Genomic DNA, 21,208 nt, shown 5'->3' on the forward strand with positions numbered 1-21,208 from the left:
TTCCAGCTGACTCATGACTAACCAGTCATGATGCCCTAGGGGATTCTGCACACCTATGTCCATTGTACCAGAAAGTTCATGAAGGGGTGTCTGCAGCTCCACTAACCTCTCGAGCATCATAAAGGTGGAATTCTACCGGGTGGCAATGTCTTGAATGAGACGTTTGTGAGGCATCTCCAAATCAGTCTGCTTTTGTCGGAGAACCTGCCCCACCTTCATACTTCTGTGGAAGTGCACTGCTATGTTCATGCACTTCTGTATTAACCTATGCAGGTATTCATTCTCTTTGTCATTGGAATCCAACCCCAGAGCTGACTTTACTACCAGGTGCAGAGTGTGTGCAAAACATCGGATGTTCTTAAAGCGCCCGTCGTTTATTGCCTTAACCACGTTTGCACCATTGTTTGTGACAAAGAACCCTGCCTGAGGATTCCTGTCTCACTGGTGTAGTTGCCAGCCTTCCAGCATCTGTCTGATGCATGCTAGAATATTGACTGCGGTTTGGGCCTGGTCCGTCAGGTGGGTGTGCAGTAAAGCCCACCTCCACCCTGATACTTGTTCAGTAATAGAGCTGCTGCCTGCCCCTGCCTCAGCCAGGTCCCACCAGTGTGCTGTCAGGGAGAGGTAAGAGTGTGCAGCATTCATGGCAGTCCAGATATCGCAGGTGAAATGCACACTCCCCTCTGCCTTAGCTAGCAGCGCTTGGATGCGACTGCGACACTGCTTGTACAGGCTGGGGATGACCTTTCTGCTAAATGTGGTTCTGGAGGAGACTTTGTAATTTGGAACTACGACCTTCAGAAAACGCTTGAAACCCACATTCTCCACTAACTGCAAGGGCTGGTCATCAAGGGCAATCATTTCCCCAATGCTCCTGGTTACAACTTTTGAGGCTGCCTGCTTCCTACCCCGGGGTAGCGTTACCGCACTCCACCTCATTTCCTCCATGGTACGCAACACTGTGCAGTTAGACAAAGGACTCGAGTAGGGGAGACCTGCTACTCTCTATCACACCTCCAGTGGATAGATCAGTCAGTGACCCAATGCAGAGGAGTTTAAATTTGGAGCTGTTGTTTTTTCAGTATCTATCCTCTCATTTGGGGAGATAAGGAAGTTTTTCCATCCACCCACCCTGTCTCTTATTTGTTTTTCCCATTTTGATTCAGTTTTACATTTTTGTTCCTTTTCCAATTGAGTGCCCTTGGTATGAGGGACCCAGTTTCCAAATCATTGGGAAGATGTGGCTTTCACCAAAGAAGAGCCTGAGGAGCAGAGATTTCATCTATGAGGAATGGATTTCCATCCATTACCGGAGGGAAGGAATTGAAGGTATTGTTCAAGAGGTTTTTTTCTTTTTGCTGACCTAAGTGTTCTACCTTGGGAGGAAGGTGCCAACTCTGTGCTTCCAGAAGGAGATCTAAGATATTCAAGAAAATGGAAGACCGGTATAAGAATTAGGACTTCTTGTCTTCTGACATGTTCTTGGGACTAAATTATAACCATTGTACAGTGGAAGAGGTTTCAGATAAATCTGGGAGTTAGAAGAAGGATGACGCTTTCTTCAGTCTAAGTAATTGGAAAGGAGAAGGAGATAAGTTGTGAAGGAACTGGCTTCCATAAATTCAAAGACTTTACTAGAAGAGTGAGTTCACAAATGTATTAATCATTTTCTTAATTACTGTTCATCAAGTTTAACACCTAAGAGCTGTAAAGAATCTTCAGTCAATTTATCAACTTTCAGTAAAGAAACTGAAACCACTTTGTTTCTCAGTGTGATTATTCCTGCTATAGACTGTGGTGATTATCAGTGCTGTTTACAGGGACTAGACAGGGGCTGTGTACTTTAGTCAATACAAAAGGGCCTTGAAGCTATGCTCCCCCCCCCCCCCCCCCCACCTCCGCCAGAGAGCCCTGAACCTCTCAGAAATAAAAGCTATCCATGGAGAACTGTGTGCAAATAAGGTCTATTTTATTTCTATCTGCTCCTAGGGACATTTCCCAGGGTTCACCCTCTCAGGGGTTACACACATTACTATACAATTACTTATGTTGTGATTGGTTTAGATTCAAACAGCTCAACAGCTTAGTAAGATCAGTTTCCCCGAGACTGACGTTCCTTTATCTGCTGGCTACATTATCCGGCTACTTACATGTAACAGCATGTTTTAAATTCACACATTCAGCTTTTGCATGGCAAGTCATTTGTCCTTAGTTAATTAAACCTGAATAGTTCATTTGCCCTTTTTCAGTTTATTTCACAAGAGTGTAAAATAATCATGAATGGTCTTATCTCAATTAATGCAATTTTAAGCACACAATTAAACATAATGAATAACTGATATAGCATTGAAATGTTAAAAAGGTAATTAAAGCAATTTGCATGATCTAGATCAAAAATTGTACATTAAGAAGGCAAAAGCAAAAAAAAAATTTGAGAGCTGACAAGCAAATATAAATAGCTCAGCACATGGAGCAGAAATTGCTTTAAAAAGATTATAGCTCTTTAAAATTTTCAAAAGTATCTAAGGCACAGTTTACTGAAAAGGGATGCTGACAGAAATATTTCTGCTGTGCAGGAAGGCTAATATTTAAACAAGTCTAAAGCTAGATGATCTGTCCAAAATGGCAATGAGATGAAATGTGTGCAGTGTGTTTCATCTAATGAGTTTAATTAAAAGGAGCTACTTTATAACTTGGGCCTGGATTTATCAAAATGCACTAAATATCACATGCGATAGGAAAAGGGGTGTGTTTTATGGTAATAGGCAGTAGGGATGTGCAGAGGGACCGCATATGTTACATTTGGTACTCATATTCGTTGGGGGGCAGATACGTTGCATTCGGCAAGGGGGGCCCCCAATCCGTTCATGCGTTCCATTCTTATTCGTTTCCCGGCTAAAATTTAATTAACTACAACCCCCCCATCCTCCTGAGCCCCCCAAGACTTGCCAAAAGTCCCTGGTGGTCCAGCGGGGGTCCAGGAGCGATCTCCTGCACTTGGGCCGTCGGCTGCCAGTAATCAAAATGGCACCGATAGCCTTTGCCCTTACTATGTCACAGCGGCTACCGGTGCCATTGGTCGGCCCCTGTCACATGGTAGGAGCACAAGATGGCGCCAGCCGTCCATTGCTTCTACCATGTGACAGGGGCCGACCAATGGCACCGGTAGCCCCTGTGACATAGTAAGGGAAAAGGCTATTGGTGCCATTTTGAATACCGGCAGCCGACAGTGTGAGTACAGTAGATGGCTTCCAGGGGGGCCAGGAGGGTGGGGGGTTTGTTTAAATTCGCTCCTTTAGACGGCCGAATAATTCGGTGAAGATTTGTTGTATTCGTGGGAATTGCGATACGTTTCGCGACGCAATAAATACAAGGAATATGGCCCTATACGATGCGGATTGCTAATATATTGCAAATGAATGCACACCCCTAATAGGCAGTTTATCACAATTTGTGCTAATACCTATGTACATTGCAATAAGTGCCAGAATTGTTCTATTTCCTGAGAGAGAGAGAGAGAGCACCTAGCCATAATGCCCTCACACTAGATAGGTATTTATTAGAGATGTGAATCGGTTCCGGAATCGTTTCCGGTATTGCTTTCGTAGAACTGCGGGAAATCTTCGTTTCCCGTGGTTCTCACCGCTTTGTTTTTCAGCTGTCCCGAGCCAAAAAAAAAAAAACCACCCTGACCCTTTAAATCTAATTATTTAGCATCCCCCACCCTCCCGACCCTCCCAAAACTTTCCTAAAGTACCTGGTGGTCCAGAGGGGGTCCCAGGAGCAATCTCCCGCTCTCGGGCCATCTGTTGCCAGTAAACAAAATGGTGCCGATGGCCCTTTGCCCTTCCCATGTTACAGGGGCTATCGGTGCCATTGGCCAGCCCCAGCAATGGATGGTGCCGACGGCCCGAGAGCGGGAAATCGCTCCCAGGACCCCCGCTGGACCACTAGCGAGGGTTGGGAGGGTGGGGAATTCTAAATAATTAGAATTAAAGGGTCGGGGAGGGTTTGGGATTCTTTTCTGTGTGCCCTTTCTTCTCCCCTCCCCCCAAAACGATAAGAAAACCACACGAAAATTTCATGGGGTTTTCCTATCACTTTTGGGGACCCCCTCATACTTGACGGATTAGAAGATATCATATGATATTTTCATCGGTCAGAAAAATGATTCACATCCCTAGTATTTATATGTCTTTGGTAGGCCCACCTAGTAACTCGAGGTGAGGTTTAGGGATTAGTGTAGGGGTTAGGGGCCACTATGACATTCAAAGTGAGACATACGAACAGAACAGTGCTCTTTTGTGAAGATTTGATGACCTTCGGAGTGAGGAAACTCACTCAAAGATGAGATTTGTGCAATATTCTCTCAATCTAGCTTGATGTTGCCCAGGTAGAGAGTCCAACAAGCTAGGTTGAGAGAACATTGCACAAATCTCATCTTTGGGTGAGTTTCCTCACTCTGAAGGTCATCAAATCTTCACAAGAGAGCACTGTTGTGTTCGTATGCGAAAACACCATATAGCGCTTTGATAACTGACCCCCATAGTGTGAGGACAATTTTCAAAGGATTTTACCCGGGTAACTAAGCAGGGATTGAGAACTGCCCTCTCCCTCCATTCGGAGTTTCCTTTTGAAAATGTGTTTACAGGCCAATACCCATAGAAATCTAGGTGTCATAGAGGATAACACATTGAAATCGTCGGTTCAGTGTGCTGCGGCAGTCAAAAAAGCAAACAGAATGTTGGGAATTATTAGAACGGGAATGGTGAATAAAACGGAAAATGTCATAATGCCTCTGTATCGCTCCATGGTGAGACTGCACCTTGAATACTGTGTACAATTCTGGTCGCTGCATCTCAAAAAAGATATAATTGCGATGGAGAAGGTAGAGAGAAGAGCTACCAAAATGATAAGGGGAATGGAACAGCTCCCCTATGTGGAAAGACTAAAGGGGTTAGGACTTTTCAGCTTGGAGACGAGACGGCTGAGGGGGGATATGATAGAGGTGTTTAAAATCATGAGAGGTCTAGAACGGGTAGATGTGAATTGGTTATTTATTCTTTCGGATAATAGAAAGACTAGGGGGCACTCCATGAAGTTAGCATGGGGCACATTTAAAACTAATCGGAGAAAGTTCTTTTTTACTCAACGCACAATTAAACTTTGGAATTTGTTGCCAGAGGATGTGGTTAGTGCAGTTAGTATAGCTGTGTTTAAAAAAGGATTGGATAAGTTCTTGGAGAAGTCCGTTACCTGCTATTAAGTTCACTTAGAGAATAGCCACCGCCATTAGCAATGGTAACATGGAATAGACTTAGTTTTTGGGTACTTGACAGGTTCTTATGGCCTGGATTGGCCACTGTTGGAAACAGGATGCTGGGCTTGATGGACCCCTGGTCTGACCCAGTATGGCATTTTCTTATGTTCTTATAGGCCTGCAAGGTCCCCCCAGGATTGTAAAAATACCCCATTCATGATTTAAGACACAAAGGGGTAGATTTTCAAAAACCGCGAATAGGCGTACTTTTGTTGGCGCTCCAGGCGCAAACAAAAGTACGCTGGATTTCAGTAGATACGCGCGTAACCGCGCGTATCCGCTGAAATCCGGGATCGGCGCGCGCAAGGCTATCGATTTCGTATAGCCGGCGCGCGCCGAGCCGCGCAGCCTACCCCCGTTCCCTCCGAGGCAGCTCCGAAATCGGAGCTGCCTCGGAGGGAACTTTCTTTTGCCCTCCCCTCACCTTCCCCTCCCTTCCCCTACCTAACCCACCCGCCCGGCCCTGTCTAAACCCCCCCTTTACCTTTGTTGGGGGATTTACGCCTCCCAGAGGGAGAAGTAAATCCCCGCGCGCCAGCGGGCCGCTAGCACGCCGGGACGCGATCTGGGGGCGGGTCCGGAGGGCGCGGCCACGCCCCCGGGCCGCCCCGGGCCGTAGCCACGCCCCCGGGCCCGCCCCCGGAACGCTCCCGACACGCCCCGAAAACGCCGCGCGGTTCGGGCCCGCCCCTGACACGCCCCCGACACGCCCCCCTCCGAAAACCCCGGGACTTACGCGAGTCCCGGGGCTCTGCGCGCGCCGGTAGGCCTATGTAAAATAGGCCTACCGGCGCGCAGGGCCCTGCTCGCCTAAATCCGCCCGGATTTGGGCGGATTTAGGCGAGCAGGGCTCTGAAAATCCGCCCCAAAGGAAGAGTTGACAGCAGGGGACAGGGGAAAGCAAATAGTTGTCCTAGCCTAGGTTATCCCAAAGGATGAATGAAACAAAATTGTCATTTTGCAAATTAGATTGGGAATAGTCACAAAATTATTTGCTGTAGACTTTAATAAGTGAATTTCTGCAAAAAAATAGGTAAAAACTGATGTATTTGCAAGTTTTAGAGTACTTTGCTGGTGTAACCCCCCTGTTGGGGCACATATAATGATAGAGGGTCTGATGCTTGTTTGTGTGATGAGCACCAGTCTCTATGCAGGTTAAAAAAAATGGTCACGCAGATGGTGTAAGTGGACCTGGCTGAGAAGTAAGGGCTGTATTGACCATGCTGGACAGGAAAAGCTCCACTAAATGCTTCTTTCCTTTCTGTGACCGCCTCTAACTGCTCCCAACTGGCAACGGCCTCTGTGAAATCCATACCTTGGCATACAGGAGGGCTCACGCCAAAGGGTCTCCTCAAACAAAACCCTTTAAATTTACATTTCTGTGATTACCAGCAATCAGAGTGTAACCCTTTTTTGAGGAATAGTGTTGCTACCAAAGGGCTGTAAAATAATTTCTTCCTGTGGGCTAGTTCTGCTTTTCCCCCAGCTCTTCTTTCTCCCGGGGGGGGTTCTTCTTGTGGGGGTGAAGGATAACCTTTGTGGCCCAGACCTTGTGTGTGTGTTACTCTTGCTCTCTGGACAAAACAGGCAGGACTCGCTGGATGGGTGTTCAATATTATTTACTGATATTGATTGGAGGAAAATCAGTACATGAAATGTCCAAATACATCCAGATTCCTTGCCTTTAGTGTGGTCCAAGTTTAAATGATGTATCCCTCTTTGGTAAGTGTCCCTTTTTTCCAAAATTTGGAACTTGCGATCCATCCATAACGTGGAATGAATGTCTGTCCCAAGGAGCTAGAGCCGTGATGGCGAACTCCAGTCCTCGAATGCCACAAACAGGCCAGATTTTCAGGATATCCACCATGAATATACATGAGAGAGATTTGCATGCATTGCCTCCATCATATGCAAATTATCTCATGCATATTCATAGTGGATATCCTGAAAACCTGGCCTGTTTGTGGCACTTGAGGCCTGGAGTTCGCCATCACTGGGCTAGGGTATCCCAACCAGGGCGGATGTCCCTTTTCCCAACAATACCTGAGTTCCAGAAGGGCAGTCCAGATCTTCACCTGCCAGTGTCCCAGGTCCCAGGGTGGAAACTCCAGTTGGGGTCTCCTCAGGGTCTTATTCTTCAAACTCCTCTTTGAAAAATAGCTCTCTCACTGAGCAAAGAGGGGGTGAGGCAGCAAAAACACCTTCCTTTCCACAAAAAGGGTTTCACTTCTGGGCACTGCAACCTTTTCTTGATGGATCAAAGAGGTGCAGAGATCTGTCTTGCACATCTGCAGAGGCCGCCCTCAAGGTGCGGTTCAAACCAGCCAAAACCCTCACTTTCAGTCTAGGAAAAGTTGCAAAAATCACCCTGCTTCCCTCTCTTTTCCTCCAGCCTATCACCAAAAACTGGCAGTGCGGTGTCTCTCCCTTCTTTTGCTAAGCTGAGGCCTAACTCTGGAGAGCACACTGAACGATATCCTTCCTTCTTGAAATCAAAATTACACTGCCTCCTAGTGCCTAACAGATTGCCTATTCCTGCAAGCTTCTGGGGAGGAGCAGTATTGAATGGCTGATGTCATAACAGGGCTGAGGTCTTAAGGCCATTTAGTGGAGACCTAGGTGTCTCTACAAGAGTAAAATTTAAAAATATTGCTTATTTCTCAGGATTCTGATGGCATTAACAGTAGCAACAACAGCAACAAAACCCACTTCCTCCATGAATCCCCTTTAGCATCACCTTTTATTTTTCTCTTCTTTCTCTTTAGCATAGGAACTAACACTTAGTCCATCTTTTTCAGAAAAAAATAACTTCCAGTACTCACAAATCCTTTTACATCTTCTTCCAAGGTCAAATGAAGAAGTTCCCCACACTTAAAATCCAAGAGTTCCCTCCTTTGGCTCAAAAGCATTGCCCTGGTGTAAATTCTGCACATTCTGGAGCCATGGCCCTGCTGGGCACCATCCACCAGCAGCAAGGAAGGAGAAAGAAACTCCCCCCCTATAGACCACTCCAGCTTCCCACCAAATGCTCACCAAAGACCCCTGTGCACCAGTTTAGATTGTACCCATATAACACCACTTAAAGAGATATATCACTAGGGATGTGCATTTCTTTGAAATGAAAAAGGAAATGAAAATACATTTCCTATTTTGTTTTATAACATTTTTAAAAATAAATGAAACAAAAGCAAATGAGATCTTTGTTTTTTTTCTTTTGTTGTGTTTTGAAAAATAAAAGGGAATAACTCCTCAGCCCACCTCACAAAAATTGCTGGGCACAGAATATTTCATGACCCTCAATTACCTCGTCCGTAGGGTATTCCAGCAATATGGCGAGCCCATCACCGAAGCCTGTTCTAAGCCCTGGTCTGATCACCAAGTCCTAGACCTTGGCCAAGGCCTGATGAAGGGGCCCAGTTCAGAAGCCGGGTCCCATCATTAAAGACTCAGTCTTGGACCAGGCCAGGTCCCAACACTGAAGCTCATTTTGGAAGCTGGGTCCCATCATTGAGAACTTGACCATGTCCAGGACCAGGCCTGATGCCGGGGCCCAGCCTGAAGGTCTGGTCCCATTGTTGAGAACTAGGCCTGGCCCAGAAACTGGGTCCTGCCACTGCAACCTAGCCTTGGATCAGGCCCAGGCCTGACACCGGGTCCTGGCCCAGAAGCCAGGTCCTGTCACCAAAGTCTTGACCATAGCCCAGGCCCAGACATAGGCCAATTGCTGAGGCCCAACCTGGAGGCCAGGTCCCATCACTGAGGCCTTTTCCTCAGTCTAAGCCCAGACCAAGACTCAGGCCTGATGCCAGGGTCTGGTCTGGAGGCTGGTTCCCATCGTCCAGGCCTCAGACTCAGTTAAGGCTCAGGCCTGATACCGGGACCTGACCCACAGGTCAGGTTACATCACCAAAACCTTGGTCTCAGTATAGGCCAGGCCCAGGCCCGTGCCTAGGGGCCAGGGACCAGGGCTCTACACATCCTCTTCCATTTAACATCCTCTTGAAATGATGTCCTTTGCTTGGAGGACACAGAGTGAGTAGAGGGTACCATTTGAATATACAGCTATTCATTATCACAGCCATACATCAAAATGGTGCTCTCTACTCAGGAGGAAATTGCCAGAGTAAAATCACTCTAGTACATCCTCCAAGCAGAAAACGTGATTTCAGGAGGACATCGGATGGAAGAATATGTGTAATAGCCTTGTCCTTGGTCTTGGTGATGGCACCTAGCCTCTCTGCTGTAACTTGGGGTTGGGCCTGGGCCTAAGTCCTGGCTGCATCAATGGGACCCCTCCACAGGGACAGGGTAAGTGGGAGCTAGGGAAGTTTCTGGTTTTGGCAGTTTTTGAGGGGTGGGAGAAATGGGGAGCAGTAGGTTCTGGGAAGATCTTGTTTCTTTTTTTTCTAATGTTTATTTCATTTCTGCAAATTAGAGAAATGAAAGAAATATTAAATGAAACAATACCCTAGGGAGGAGGGAAATCTTGAATGAAAAAATACCATCCCCTTAAGAAAACCTCATGCCGTAATGATACAATACTCAACCCCAAAAAGTAAAGGCCAAGCATATTTACCTCAAAATTTCTCCAAGACCCATCTACTGACCAGGCCCTGTTTTAGGGGCAATGCCACACAGTTTAAAAAATAAATATTGGAGGGGTCAACTGTCAATATAGTTCACCGTAGAGGCAAAAACTCACAGTAAAAACTTTTTAAAATATATTCAAAGCAGAAAGCCTGTGAGGGAGTCAGTTGGACCATTATATGATTGAGGGGTTAAAGGGGCACTTAGAGAAGATAAGGCCATCGCGGAAAGATTAAACGATTTCTTTGCTTCAGTGTTTACTGAAGAGGATGTTGGGGAGATACCCATTCCGGAGAAGGTTTCATGGGTAGTGATTCAGATGAACTGAACCAAATCACGGTGAACCTAGAAGATGTGGTAGGCCTGACTGACAAACTGAAGAGTTGTAAATCACCTGGAATGGATGATATATACCCCAGTGTTCTGAAGGAACTAAAAAATGAAATTTCAGACCTATTAGCAAAAATTTGTAACCTATCATTAAAATCATCCATTGTACCTGAAGACTGGAGGGTGGCTAATGTAACCCCAATATTTAAAAAGGGCTCCAGGGGCGATCTGAGAAACTACAGACCAGTTAGCCTGACTTCAGTGCCAGGAAAAATGGTGGAAAGTGTTCTAAATATCAAAATCACAGAACACATAGAAAGACATGGTTTAATGGAACAAAGTCAGCATGGCTTTACCCAAGGCAAGTCACAAATCTACTTCACTTTTTTGAAGGAGTTAATAAACATGTGGATAAAGGTGAACCTGTAGATGTAGTGTATTTGGATTTTCAGAAGGCATTTGACAAAGTTCCTCATGAGAGGCTTCTAGGAAAAGTAAAATCATGGGATAGGTGGTGATGTCCTTTTGTGGATTACAAACTGGCTAAAAGACAGGAAACAGAGTAGGATTAAATGGACAATTTTCTCAGTGGAAGGGCGTGGGCAGTGGAGTGCCTCAGGGATCTGTATTGGGACCCGTACTTTTCAATATATTTATAAATGATCTGGAAAGGAATACGACGAGTGAGGTAATCAACTATGCAGATGATACAAAATTATTCAGAGTAGTTAAATCACAAGCAGATTGTGATAAATTGCAGGAAGACCTTGTGAGACTAGAACATAAGAACATAAGAAAATGCCATACTGGGTCAGACCAAGGGTCCATCAAGACCAGCATCCTGTTTCCAACAGTGGCCAATCCAGGCCATAAGAACCTGGCAAGTACCCAAAAACTAAGTCTATTCCATGTTACCATTGCTAATGGCAGTGGCTATTCTCTAAGTGAACTTAATAGCAGGTAATGGACTTCTCCTCCAAGAACTTATCCAATCCTTTTTTAAACACAGCTATATTAACTGCACTAACCACATCCTCTGGCAACAAATTCCAGAGTTTAATTGTGCGTTAATTGTGCATTAATTGTGCGTTAATTGAGACTGGAAAATTAGGCATTCAAATGGCAGATGAAATTTAATGTGGATAAGTGCAAGGTGATGCTTATAGGGAAAAATAACCCATGCTATAGTTACACAATGTTAGGTTCCATATTAGGAGTTACCACCCAAGAAAGAGAACTAAGCGTCATAGTGGATAACACATTGAAATCGTCGGTTCAGTGTGCTGCGGCAGTCAAAAAAGCAAACAGAATGTTGAGAATTATTAGAAAGGGAATGGTGAATAAAACGGAAATGTCATAATGCCTCTGTATTGCTCCATGGTGAGACCGCACCTTGAATACTGTACAATTCTGGTCGCTGTATCTCAAAAAAGATATAGTTGCGATGGAAAAGGTACAGAGAAGGGTGACCAAAATGATAAAGGGGATGGAACAGCTCCCCTATGTGGAAAGACTAAAGAGGTTAGGACTGTTCAGCTTGGAGAAGAGACAGCTGAGGTGGGATATGATAGAGGTGTTTAAAATCATGAGAGGTCTAGAATGGGTAATGTGAATCAGTTATTTACTCTTTCGGATAATAGAAGGACTAGGGAGCACTCCATGAAGTTAGCATGGGGCATATTTAAAACTAATCGGAGAAAGTTCTTTTTTACTCAACGCACAATTAAACTCTGGAATTTGTTGCCAGGGGATGTGGTTAGTGCAGTTAGCGTAGCTGGGTTTAAAAAAGGATTGGATATGTTCTTGGAGGAGAAGTCTATTACCTGCTATTAATTAAGTTGACTTAGAAAATAAACATTGCTATTACTAGCAACAGTAACATGGGATAGACTTAGTTTTTGGATACTTGCCAGGTTGTTATGGCCTGGATTGGCCACTGTTTGAGACAGGATGCTGGGCTTGATGGACCCTTGGTCTGACCCAGTATGGCATGTTCTAATGTTCTTAAGATTCAAGACAAACTTACAGTGGCGGTCGAAAGAATCATGGTCCTTGCCTCATATCTCCTGAAGCACAATTTAATCAAAACATTATTTCATGTTGGGATTTGCACATGCAGCTAAGTACTCCATTGTAATGGTTTATACGTAAATGATTTTGTAAAGTGTATTGGAAGCTTTTGGGTAGTGTCACCTGTGCACATTTTGGAGCATTAAATATTCACAAGTTTTAAAGAAGTAATCAATTAAACCGATGAGTATAAATCCTTAGAACCTTCCATTACTTCTGGACCATTTTGGGTTTTTTATATAATGCTTAAATACAATATTTAATCATCGGATTGGACCTTTTGATTATTAGCATTGCAAGGCACCATCACAGTTCTGGATGGCAAGTTGGCAAGAGGTAAGATCCTCTCCCCCTGCCAGCAAGGAGGAGGGGCCAGGGAGCTCAGGGGTGGGGGGAAAGAGGATGATTAGAAGGTTTGTTTAGAGATGTTAGAGGGTCACAGACTTTATTTACAGCTATTGGGGGGAGCAGGGTGCAGGGGTTTATGAGGGTTATCAGAGGAAGGCAAGTAGGTGGTGCGGAGCCAAGGAACTCTGCAGCTTTCAGCCCCAAACACTATCCTTCGTCACCCACAGGATAATATCACCCCATGCTAACTGGTTCTATCACCTTGGGCTAGATAGCATGAGGAAATTCTTAACAGAACGTACCTACATACTTTATAGCATTCCCTTTTTGCACTAGATAATAAAGCCAGTTTTTGCTAGTTTCTGAACTCTTGTAAACTTAGTTCCAGTTAGTGACTTCACCTTTATCTAAAGAAAATCTGCTAATATGCCATTGTCAATGCTGAACTGCCAATTTAAATAATAATAAAAAAATATATTTATAAAATATTATGATACAATAAAAATAAACTCATAAGAACATCTATAGAAATTCCAAAACTCATTTCTTTCTTCTTATTAGAAGAATGTGTTCTAGCTTTTGTATTTAATGCAAGATATGTTCACATGAAAAGAATTCAATACATTCACTAATTTTAATGCTTGCTATTTGGTCTATAAAAGGATCATCCCAAAATAAGTTTCTGTCCAATTTATGTTGCAGGCCTTATGGGAAGGATGTCCCATTTCAGGAGTATTGGCTACAATATGAAGGGATCATGAAGAAAGCTGGAGGAAGACCACACTGGGCAAAGGTATAAAAAGGTCTAATTGCTCATTTTTATGAGTTTAGAGTGCATTTCCTCCAAGCTGTCAGGTTCCTGAATCACACCAGTACGCTTATGAGTTAGGTAGTCATTGTTAGAAGAGGCCTGGAGTGCCATGGAGTTGAGATAAGGTCTTGGAGGGACTAGCTTGGAAGTGAAGGTAAGCAAGGCCCTCACTTGGTCCCAAAAAGGCACAGGTACTGGAGCTGTATATAGAGCGGGAACTTGGAACTGATACTGGAACTGGAGCTAGAACTGCAACGTGGAGCTGGGTGAAGAACCACAAAAAGGAGCAGAACTTTACCACTGTCACTAGAGGACATGACTAGTCTTCTGGTTTCTGGAAACAACTTTCTGGTTCCCAGCATCCCATTTTACCCTGGTTTCAGCTGATCCAGTTCATTGGGGGAAGAAGCCATCATATTGCCTCCTCAATCTCTTATAGCCTCTGGCCCTGTTTTTGTTCAGCTTGCTGGTTAGCTACCTTGCTAAAGCTCTATCTTTTCATCTCCTGCCTGTTACTGGTTTGAACTCTGCTGATTCCTTCCCCAATACAAGCCTTTTTTATTTCTTGGTGGGCACATGTACATAATTTGGTTGATGAGCTCAACTGTTTACCAAACTAAGGGCTGGATTCATCATTCTTCGCAGAATGATGAATCCAGCGAAAAAGGGGGCGGGGGAGCGAAGGAAGGGCAGACCTGTGAAAGGCCGCAGCCATTCGCACCACGGCGGTGCGATTTCGCTGGCCGCAGTGCGGCCAGCTGCAGCTTTTCACCCAAATAGCGTCACTGTAAAAGGTGGTGCTATTCGCCGTGCTACTGCCAGCGATAATGTCCCTCACATTATCGCCGGTAGCGGTGCCGTGGCCGACTCCTCCCCTTCCCGCCCCAACTCCTCCCCTCCAGCTTATTTGCATCCTATCACACGTGAAAAGGCCCTTTTTGCATGCGATAGGGGTTTATCGCGTGTATTAGGGCCTTATCGCACACGATAAGCCCTAACGCACATGATAAATGCTTAGAAAATAACCCCCTAAGTCATGGAGATATTTAACTTGAATCTTGAAACTCTACTATTTTTTCTAGGTGCTTTAATTGGAAAAAAATCTGGTGTTTGCTAATGTGAGCCCAGCAATAACCCTTATTTGCATGTAACTGGGTATTTTAGGAGTATTAGGCCCGACTAGTTTTACAGTTCTTAACAATCATGGTCAATCAGATGGTGAACTGGACCAGCGGAGTAAACTATTCACTGCACAGGCCCCTCTGTGGATAGAGCTACTTATTCTTTTAAGCACAGACATGAAATTTACTTCAAGAACATTATAAGCTTTTTGCTGCACTGATAACCAAATCCCAAGAAACAAAGGAAGGCTGCAGGCAAGGAACTGTAGCTCCAAGTAAAAGTCTGTTTATTTACAAGAATAAAGATATTTAGAGGATCCAATCCACAGTAAAGTTCACAGTAAATGTTTTTGGGTCAGAAAATAATACAGTAACAGCCTTCTCCTTTTATTGCATCATCTTAATACATTTCATGGTGACTTAGAATCTTTCAGCTTTCAGACACCCATGGGATTTAGGACAACCATAGTAATACTGGCTGATGTCCCTTCCTCCATGAGCAGATAGGATTTTAAGTAGATTAAGGGAACAAATCTGTGTCACTGGGATCTACCTTCAGTTAACCCAGCTCCAGAAGCAGATATTATTATTAACAGATCTTTAGGCCAGCAACTTCAAGATCTGTAAAGAAAGAAGATCACTATGAATATTCTGCATAATCATCCTCGGAGCTTTGCCAGGGCCAACCTAGGAGTACGCTGTAAAGATGGATTCTTCCATACTGGGCAGGAGCTCACCTGATATGCTGGTGACTCCCTTGCTTCCTCCTGCAGAACTGCCTCCAGATCTCTAAGGGAGACCCCTTTAATGGGTTCCCATAACACACCCAGTCTCTACAGGATCTCAGTAGCTAATTCACAGGAACTAAGAATCCTCACAGCCTTATATTCTCTTCCTTACATCATGGAGCACCGGATCCCTCTGCTCTAACTGGATTAATATTTGGTACTTAGGTTTCAATCCTCTAGCAAGTGTGCAGCAACTCTGTCAGGCAAACATTATCCTCTCCATACTGGTTGGAGAATTTAAGTTGTTGTTTCTTACACACGACTATTGTTACATTTTTAAGTAGTGTGTTTCAAGAATTCTGTTTTATATCTTTTTTGCAAAAGAGATCTCTGTGGTATTTGTTGCCATGGTAATGGTAAGACCATTACTGACAGGAATGAAAACCAAATACTGGATGCTCCTCAGACCACATTTACTAGGGATGTGCAGAAGGAAAAAAATTTGTTTTGATTCGTTTTTTGTTTCACTTTGACCCAAATGTGTTTCATTAGTTTCATAGGGGGAAAAACCAATTTGTTTATTAATTTTATTCGTTTTTCGTTTGCCATTAATGTCAATGGGGGAAGTATTTGCAGCCTATTTTTGGCTGCAGAATTGGGGTTTTCTTATCAATTCTGATGAAACTTCTGGGGAGCAATCATCAGAATGAGAAAAGAGCTCCAAGGTATTTAGACTGTGGCAAAGTAGCACCAAAGAGGCATGAATAGCCTAAGGCACTGTAAAGGGGCAAAGAGGTACCAGGAGTGCCAACAGTGCTTTAACAGAGGTGCAAAGCAGCAGCCAGAGTGTCAAAAACACACCACAGCTTCAAAAGAGAGCACCGATAACAGTTGCATGAACCCTCGAAGGCAGCACGACAAGCAAAGTGGCAAGACAAGTGGCATCAACATCCTACAGCACAATGAAGGAGGAATATAGCAAGCAGAAAGACTAGCATCAACACACTGAGGAACCATGATAGTGGCATGAACACTAGAGATGTGAATCAGAACCAGAATCGGTTCTGATTCCGGTTCCAATTCACATCGTGTTTTTTTTGTCCGGCCGCACCCGAGCCGATAAACAAAAAACCCACCCCAACCCTTTAAAACTAATCCTTTAGCTTCCCCCACCCTCCCGACCCCCCAAAAAACTTTTTACAGGTACCTGGTGGTCCAGTGGGGGTCCCGGGAGCGATCTCCCACTCTCGGGCTGTCGGCTGCCACTAATAAAAATGGCACCGATGGCCTTTGCCCTTACCATGTGACAGGGTATCCGTGCCATTGGTCGGCCCCTGTCACATGGTAGGAGCACTGGATGGCCCGTGCCATTTTTAAAGATGGCGCCGGCCATCCAGTGCTCCCTCCATGTGACAGGGGCCGGCCAATGGCACGGATACCCTGTCACATGGTAATGCCAAAGGGCCATCGGCGCCATTTTGATTAGTGGCAGCCGACGGCCCGGGAGCGGGAGATCACTCCCGGGACCCCCACTGGACCACCAGGTACCTGTAAAAAGTTTTTGGGGGGGTCGGGAGGGTGGGGTAAGCTAAGGGATTTGTTTTAAAGGGTCGGGGTCAGTTTAGGGGTTATTTTTGTGTGCCGTTTTTCCTGCCCTCCCACAAAACGATAAGAGAACCCCCACGAACAATTTCGTGGGGTTTTCCTATCGTGTTGGGGGAGCCCCCGATTTCTGACGATTTTGAAGCTATCGTAAGATATTTTCAATCGTCCGAAGCCCGATTCACATTCCTAAAGAACACCACAAGGAGTTGAGTGAGTCATCTGGTGTATGGGAGCAAGGCAGAGTGGCAGAAAGTTGATAGAGACAAGACCTGCTGGCAGAGCGGAGGTAGTCTGGTCCCTGTGGTTTTGATAGGGGCAAAACAGGCTGGCAGAGCGGAGGTAGTCAGGTCACTGTGGTGTTGATAGGGGAAAGACAAGGAGGCAAGACAAGATGAGGCTCAGCATGCGGCACGACTGTCAACCGGGGCATGTGCAAACCTTTTAAAATCAAATATGTACGTGGTACTCTTCCTCCAGTCTAAACACACTTCAGGAACTCCCTGAAGTGGCTAAAAAGTACCTGTGTTTTGGAAGCCAATTAATACTTTTAGCCATGTTGAAAAGAGAAATTTTAAAAAGGTCTAGTTTACCCAAGTAAATCACTATTTACCTGGGTATGTGGCCTTGAAAATTGCCCTTTATGGGGGTAATTTTGCAACATCATACATAAATTAGCTGTCAAATACATGCATAAATTACTGCGATGTATTCAAAGCTGACTCACGCATATGTCTGCTTTGAACATTATCTCTGCAAATCTACTCTTATAAATTATACCTGATAAAACATCTGCACTCATTTCTCACGAAAATGTACATGCATACTTTTTAAAATACAATAATATGTACATAAGCACAAAACTCTTCCCAATTCCACCCCTCAAAAAAATCAGGGACAGATTTAGGATTTTTGCCACCTGTATGCATTCTTGGTGCTTTGACCCCTCACCTCATGTAAGGGTCTATTAGAGGGCAGCAGAGGACTTGAAGGCAGCAAATCTTAACCAGCCTGCTGCCCCTAAATATTTGCCGCCCTAAGCACAGGCATAATGGGTGCCTATTGACAAATCCATGGGTGCCCAGAATGCCTCTGCTCAGTCAAGGTAAACTTATGCATGAACTGGACACATGCACATAAGTTTAACTACATATTGAGTGGGCAATTATATAAACCATTTCTGTGAGTAAAATACTGTTTTATCCCTGGAGATGCTTTTGAAAATCACTCTCCCTTTTTGCTTCAGATATTAAGGGGGTAAGTAACAGGCCATAGATTTTATGGCAATTAGCTACATACTTTACACAAGTTTTTAAAAGTAAAGTACACGTAAACATTCCCTTTAAAAATTATCCCACACAAACTAACTGCACACATTTATTCCTATTTATATGTACTCATGATTTTTCTGGAATATTATTTATATGCATACTTTTTAAAATGCAAAAGTAGGCACATAAGTGTAATCCCCTTCCCAACCTTACCGACAAGAATACCTCTTCTCACTGCAGGTAAACATACGTGCATACAGACCATACATATGTGGGAGTGAATTAAAAGGCAATCATTCAGATATTAGAAGCATTTAACTAGCTAAATCTTAGCTTGATAAGTTATCTGGCTAAAATTTAGTTGAGGAAATTAGAGGAATTTTCAGGGTATGAGTTAGTTCGAAAACTCATTCAGCTAACTCCAGTATTTGGAGTTAGACAAATACATTTTTTGGATAACTATAGACATGGCCTGAGCAGATCTATAGTTATCCATAACAATTTCCCAGATAATGTTATCTTAAACAGTATGGATATACATTCATTTATAACAAATGAGCAAAATGCAAAAAATAAGCTATTTTTGGTTTGTTTCATTTGGCCATAACTGCCTCTTACAAAAACAGCCCAAAATTTTCAGGTATTTTCATATTCATTGTATTCAGAAATAGGGCCTTCTATGGCATGAGGCCTCAGCATTGGGACCTAGCCCAGAGGCTGGGTAACATCACCAAAGTCTGGGCCTGATGCTGGAGCCCAGTTCAGAGGCCTGGTCCTCCTGCAGAGGCCTAAGCCTGATTCTGGGGACCAGCCCAAAGGCCTTCATGATCTTTATAAAATGACACAGTCTGTCTGGAGGACGTGCCAGAGTTATGATACTGCAGAGCCTTCCTCTGGAGCAGGTGATGTAATTTTGATATACAGCTGTACATTTAAATGGCTGTACATCAAAATGGTGCTGTGAATTCTAGAGAAAGGTGCTGCAGTGATGTTACTCTGGCACATCCTCCAAGCGGACAGCAGCAGTTTTTGAAGATCGCAGACTGAAGAAGGCATCAGGAGGCCTGGTCTTAGGCCTCAGGGCCTTGCCCTAGTGTCGTGACAAGGCCTAGATCTCCAGGCCTGGCCCCGGTGTTGGGACCAAGCCTATTTATTTATTTATTTATTTATTTATTTAAAATTTTTATATACCGACATTCATCAAGGATATCATATCGGTTCACATTGTAACGCAAAAACAAACGCACGGCATGGCGCTTTACATTGAACAGTAAAAACATGATAACAAGGCATTAACGAGAGGGGGAACAATAACATGGGAAGTTTTGCAATAAAATTATAAACAAAGTTTGCAATTATATACATATGTACAAAAGAAAGAAAACTATGAGGTTAATTTTAATCAGGCTAGGAGATAAGATGGGGAAGAGAAGGGAGGAGAGCGAGGAAAGAGGGGGGGGCAGAGAGAAAGAAAAGAAGGTGGCGGAGAAAAGGGGAGGGGAGAGAGGGGCGGTAGAATGGGAAACAGGGGAGGAATGGGGAGAGAGGGGACAGTGGTGAGGTATAGTGAAAAATTAAGTGTATGCTTTTGCAAAGAGCCAGGTCTTGAGCTTCCGCTTGAAGGATTTGAGGCATTCTTCTTGCCGTAGTTCAACAGGCATTTTGTTCCAGAGGGTCGGCCCGGCTATCGATAGTGCACGGGCTCTTGTGGAAGTGAGTTTATAGAGTTTAGGAGAGGGGATAGGCATGGTTGCGAGATGTGCTAGTCTGGTGGGCTTATTAGACTGGTGAAAACGGAAGGATTCATTGAACCAGTTCATTTCGGGATTGTATAGGGCTTTGTGGATGAGAGAGAGAGCCTTATATTGTATGCGGGAGGCTATTGGAAGCCAATGTAGGTCTTTTAGAACAGGTGTAATATGGTCATGTCTACGTAAATTGGTCAAGATCCGGGCTGTGGTGTTTTGTAAGATTTGAATGGGATGGATGGCATTGTTAGGTAGGCCGAGGAGTAGGGAATTGCAGTAGTCGGTTTTGGCGAAGATTGTGGTTTGGAGAACTGTACGGAAATCGGGGGGATGTAATAAGGGTTTGAGTTTTTTTAGTGTGTGGAGTTTATTGTGGAGTCATTGTGGAGTCATTGTGGAGTCATTGTGGAGTTTATTGTGGAGTCATTGCCAGGACCAGGCCTCAAGGCCATATCTTGGAGCCAGGCCAGATTCCAGGGCCGAGCCTCAATGCCTGGCCTCAGCGTTGGAGCCAGGTCTTGGGATTGGATCACAGGCCAGAGTTGGGACCAGGCCTCAGCGCTGGGATCAGGCTTAGGTCTGGATCCATTCCCAGGCCCCAGACTATTTTTTGGCCTAGGATGACGCAACTATGGCTGCCAGAAGACCTCAGGGTATTTTTGTATATTATATTTTGGGGGTTTGACAAATGAAGTGAACCAAATCTAGACAATTCCCCCCCCAAAAAAATAAATAAATAAATAAATAAATAAATAACTGAACCAAAAATGTAGTGGCTGTACATCCCTATTATCTAACCATATTCAAAAAGCATATAGCTGGTTTCGTGATGAGTTTATTGTAAAAAAAAAGCAGAAAAAACCTTGTGTCATGGGTTTGATGGCCAATTCTCTAATCCCACCCCAGTGGTAAAAATTAAGGTCTGCTAGTTCATGCCCTGCCAAACCCAACAAAATGCAAAAATATTATATAGTAACTCTGGGTCTGCTTGTTGGTCCTCCCACCCCCTCCCTGGTTTGTGGGAAAAAAAATAGCTATGGCCTCTGCTCTGCTATATGAACCGGTTTGGTTTTCTCTCCATGCCATTATTCAATTTATGTTAGAATAAGGACTGGTTGCTGCCAGTATATGGTCCTTTTTTTTTTTTTCCAACCAGTGCATCTTAAAATACCTTTCAGGTGTTGTCTTCTTTCTAACTCATGATTAATTTTACTTCCTTCTTCACCTTTCATATTTCATTGTTCTCCTTGGAACCCTCCAAACAGTTCCTTC

At 44.2% G+C, this 21,208-nt stretch overlaps 1 protein-coding gene across 1 annotated transcript in view; it reads left to right on the plus strand.

The window, feature by feature from the left end:
• The window catches only part of LOC115088194 (L-gulonolactone oxidase-like), a 350,872-nt gene that overhangs the window by 325,712 nt on the left and 3,952 nt on the right, over window positions 1–21,208 (plus strand). Inside the window, exon 11 of the mRNA XM_029596219.1 lies at window positions 13,358–13,448. Coding sequence (XP_029452079.1) covers window positions 13,358–13,448 — 91 coding nt within the window. The remainder of the gene's footprint in view (window positions 1–13,357; window positions 13,449–21,208) is intronic.

This window comes from Rhinatrema bivittatum, chromosome 3, assembly GCF_901001135.1.
Source record: "Rhinatrema bivittatum chromosome 3, aRhiBiv1.1, whole genome shotgun sequence".
Lineage (NCBI taxonomy): Eukaryota > Metazoa > Chordata > Amphibia > Gymnophiona > Rhinatrematidae > Rhinatrema > Rhinatrema bivittatum.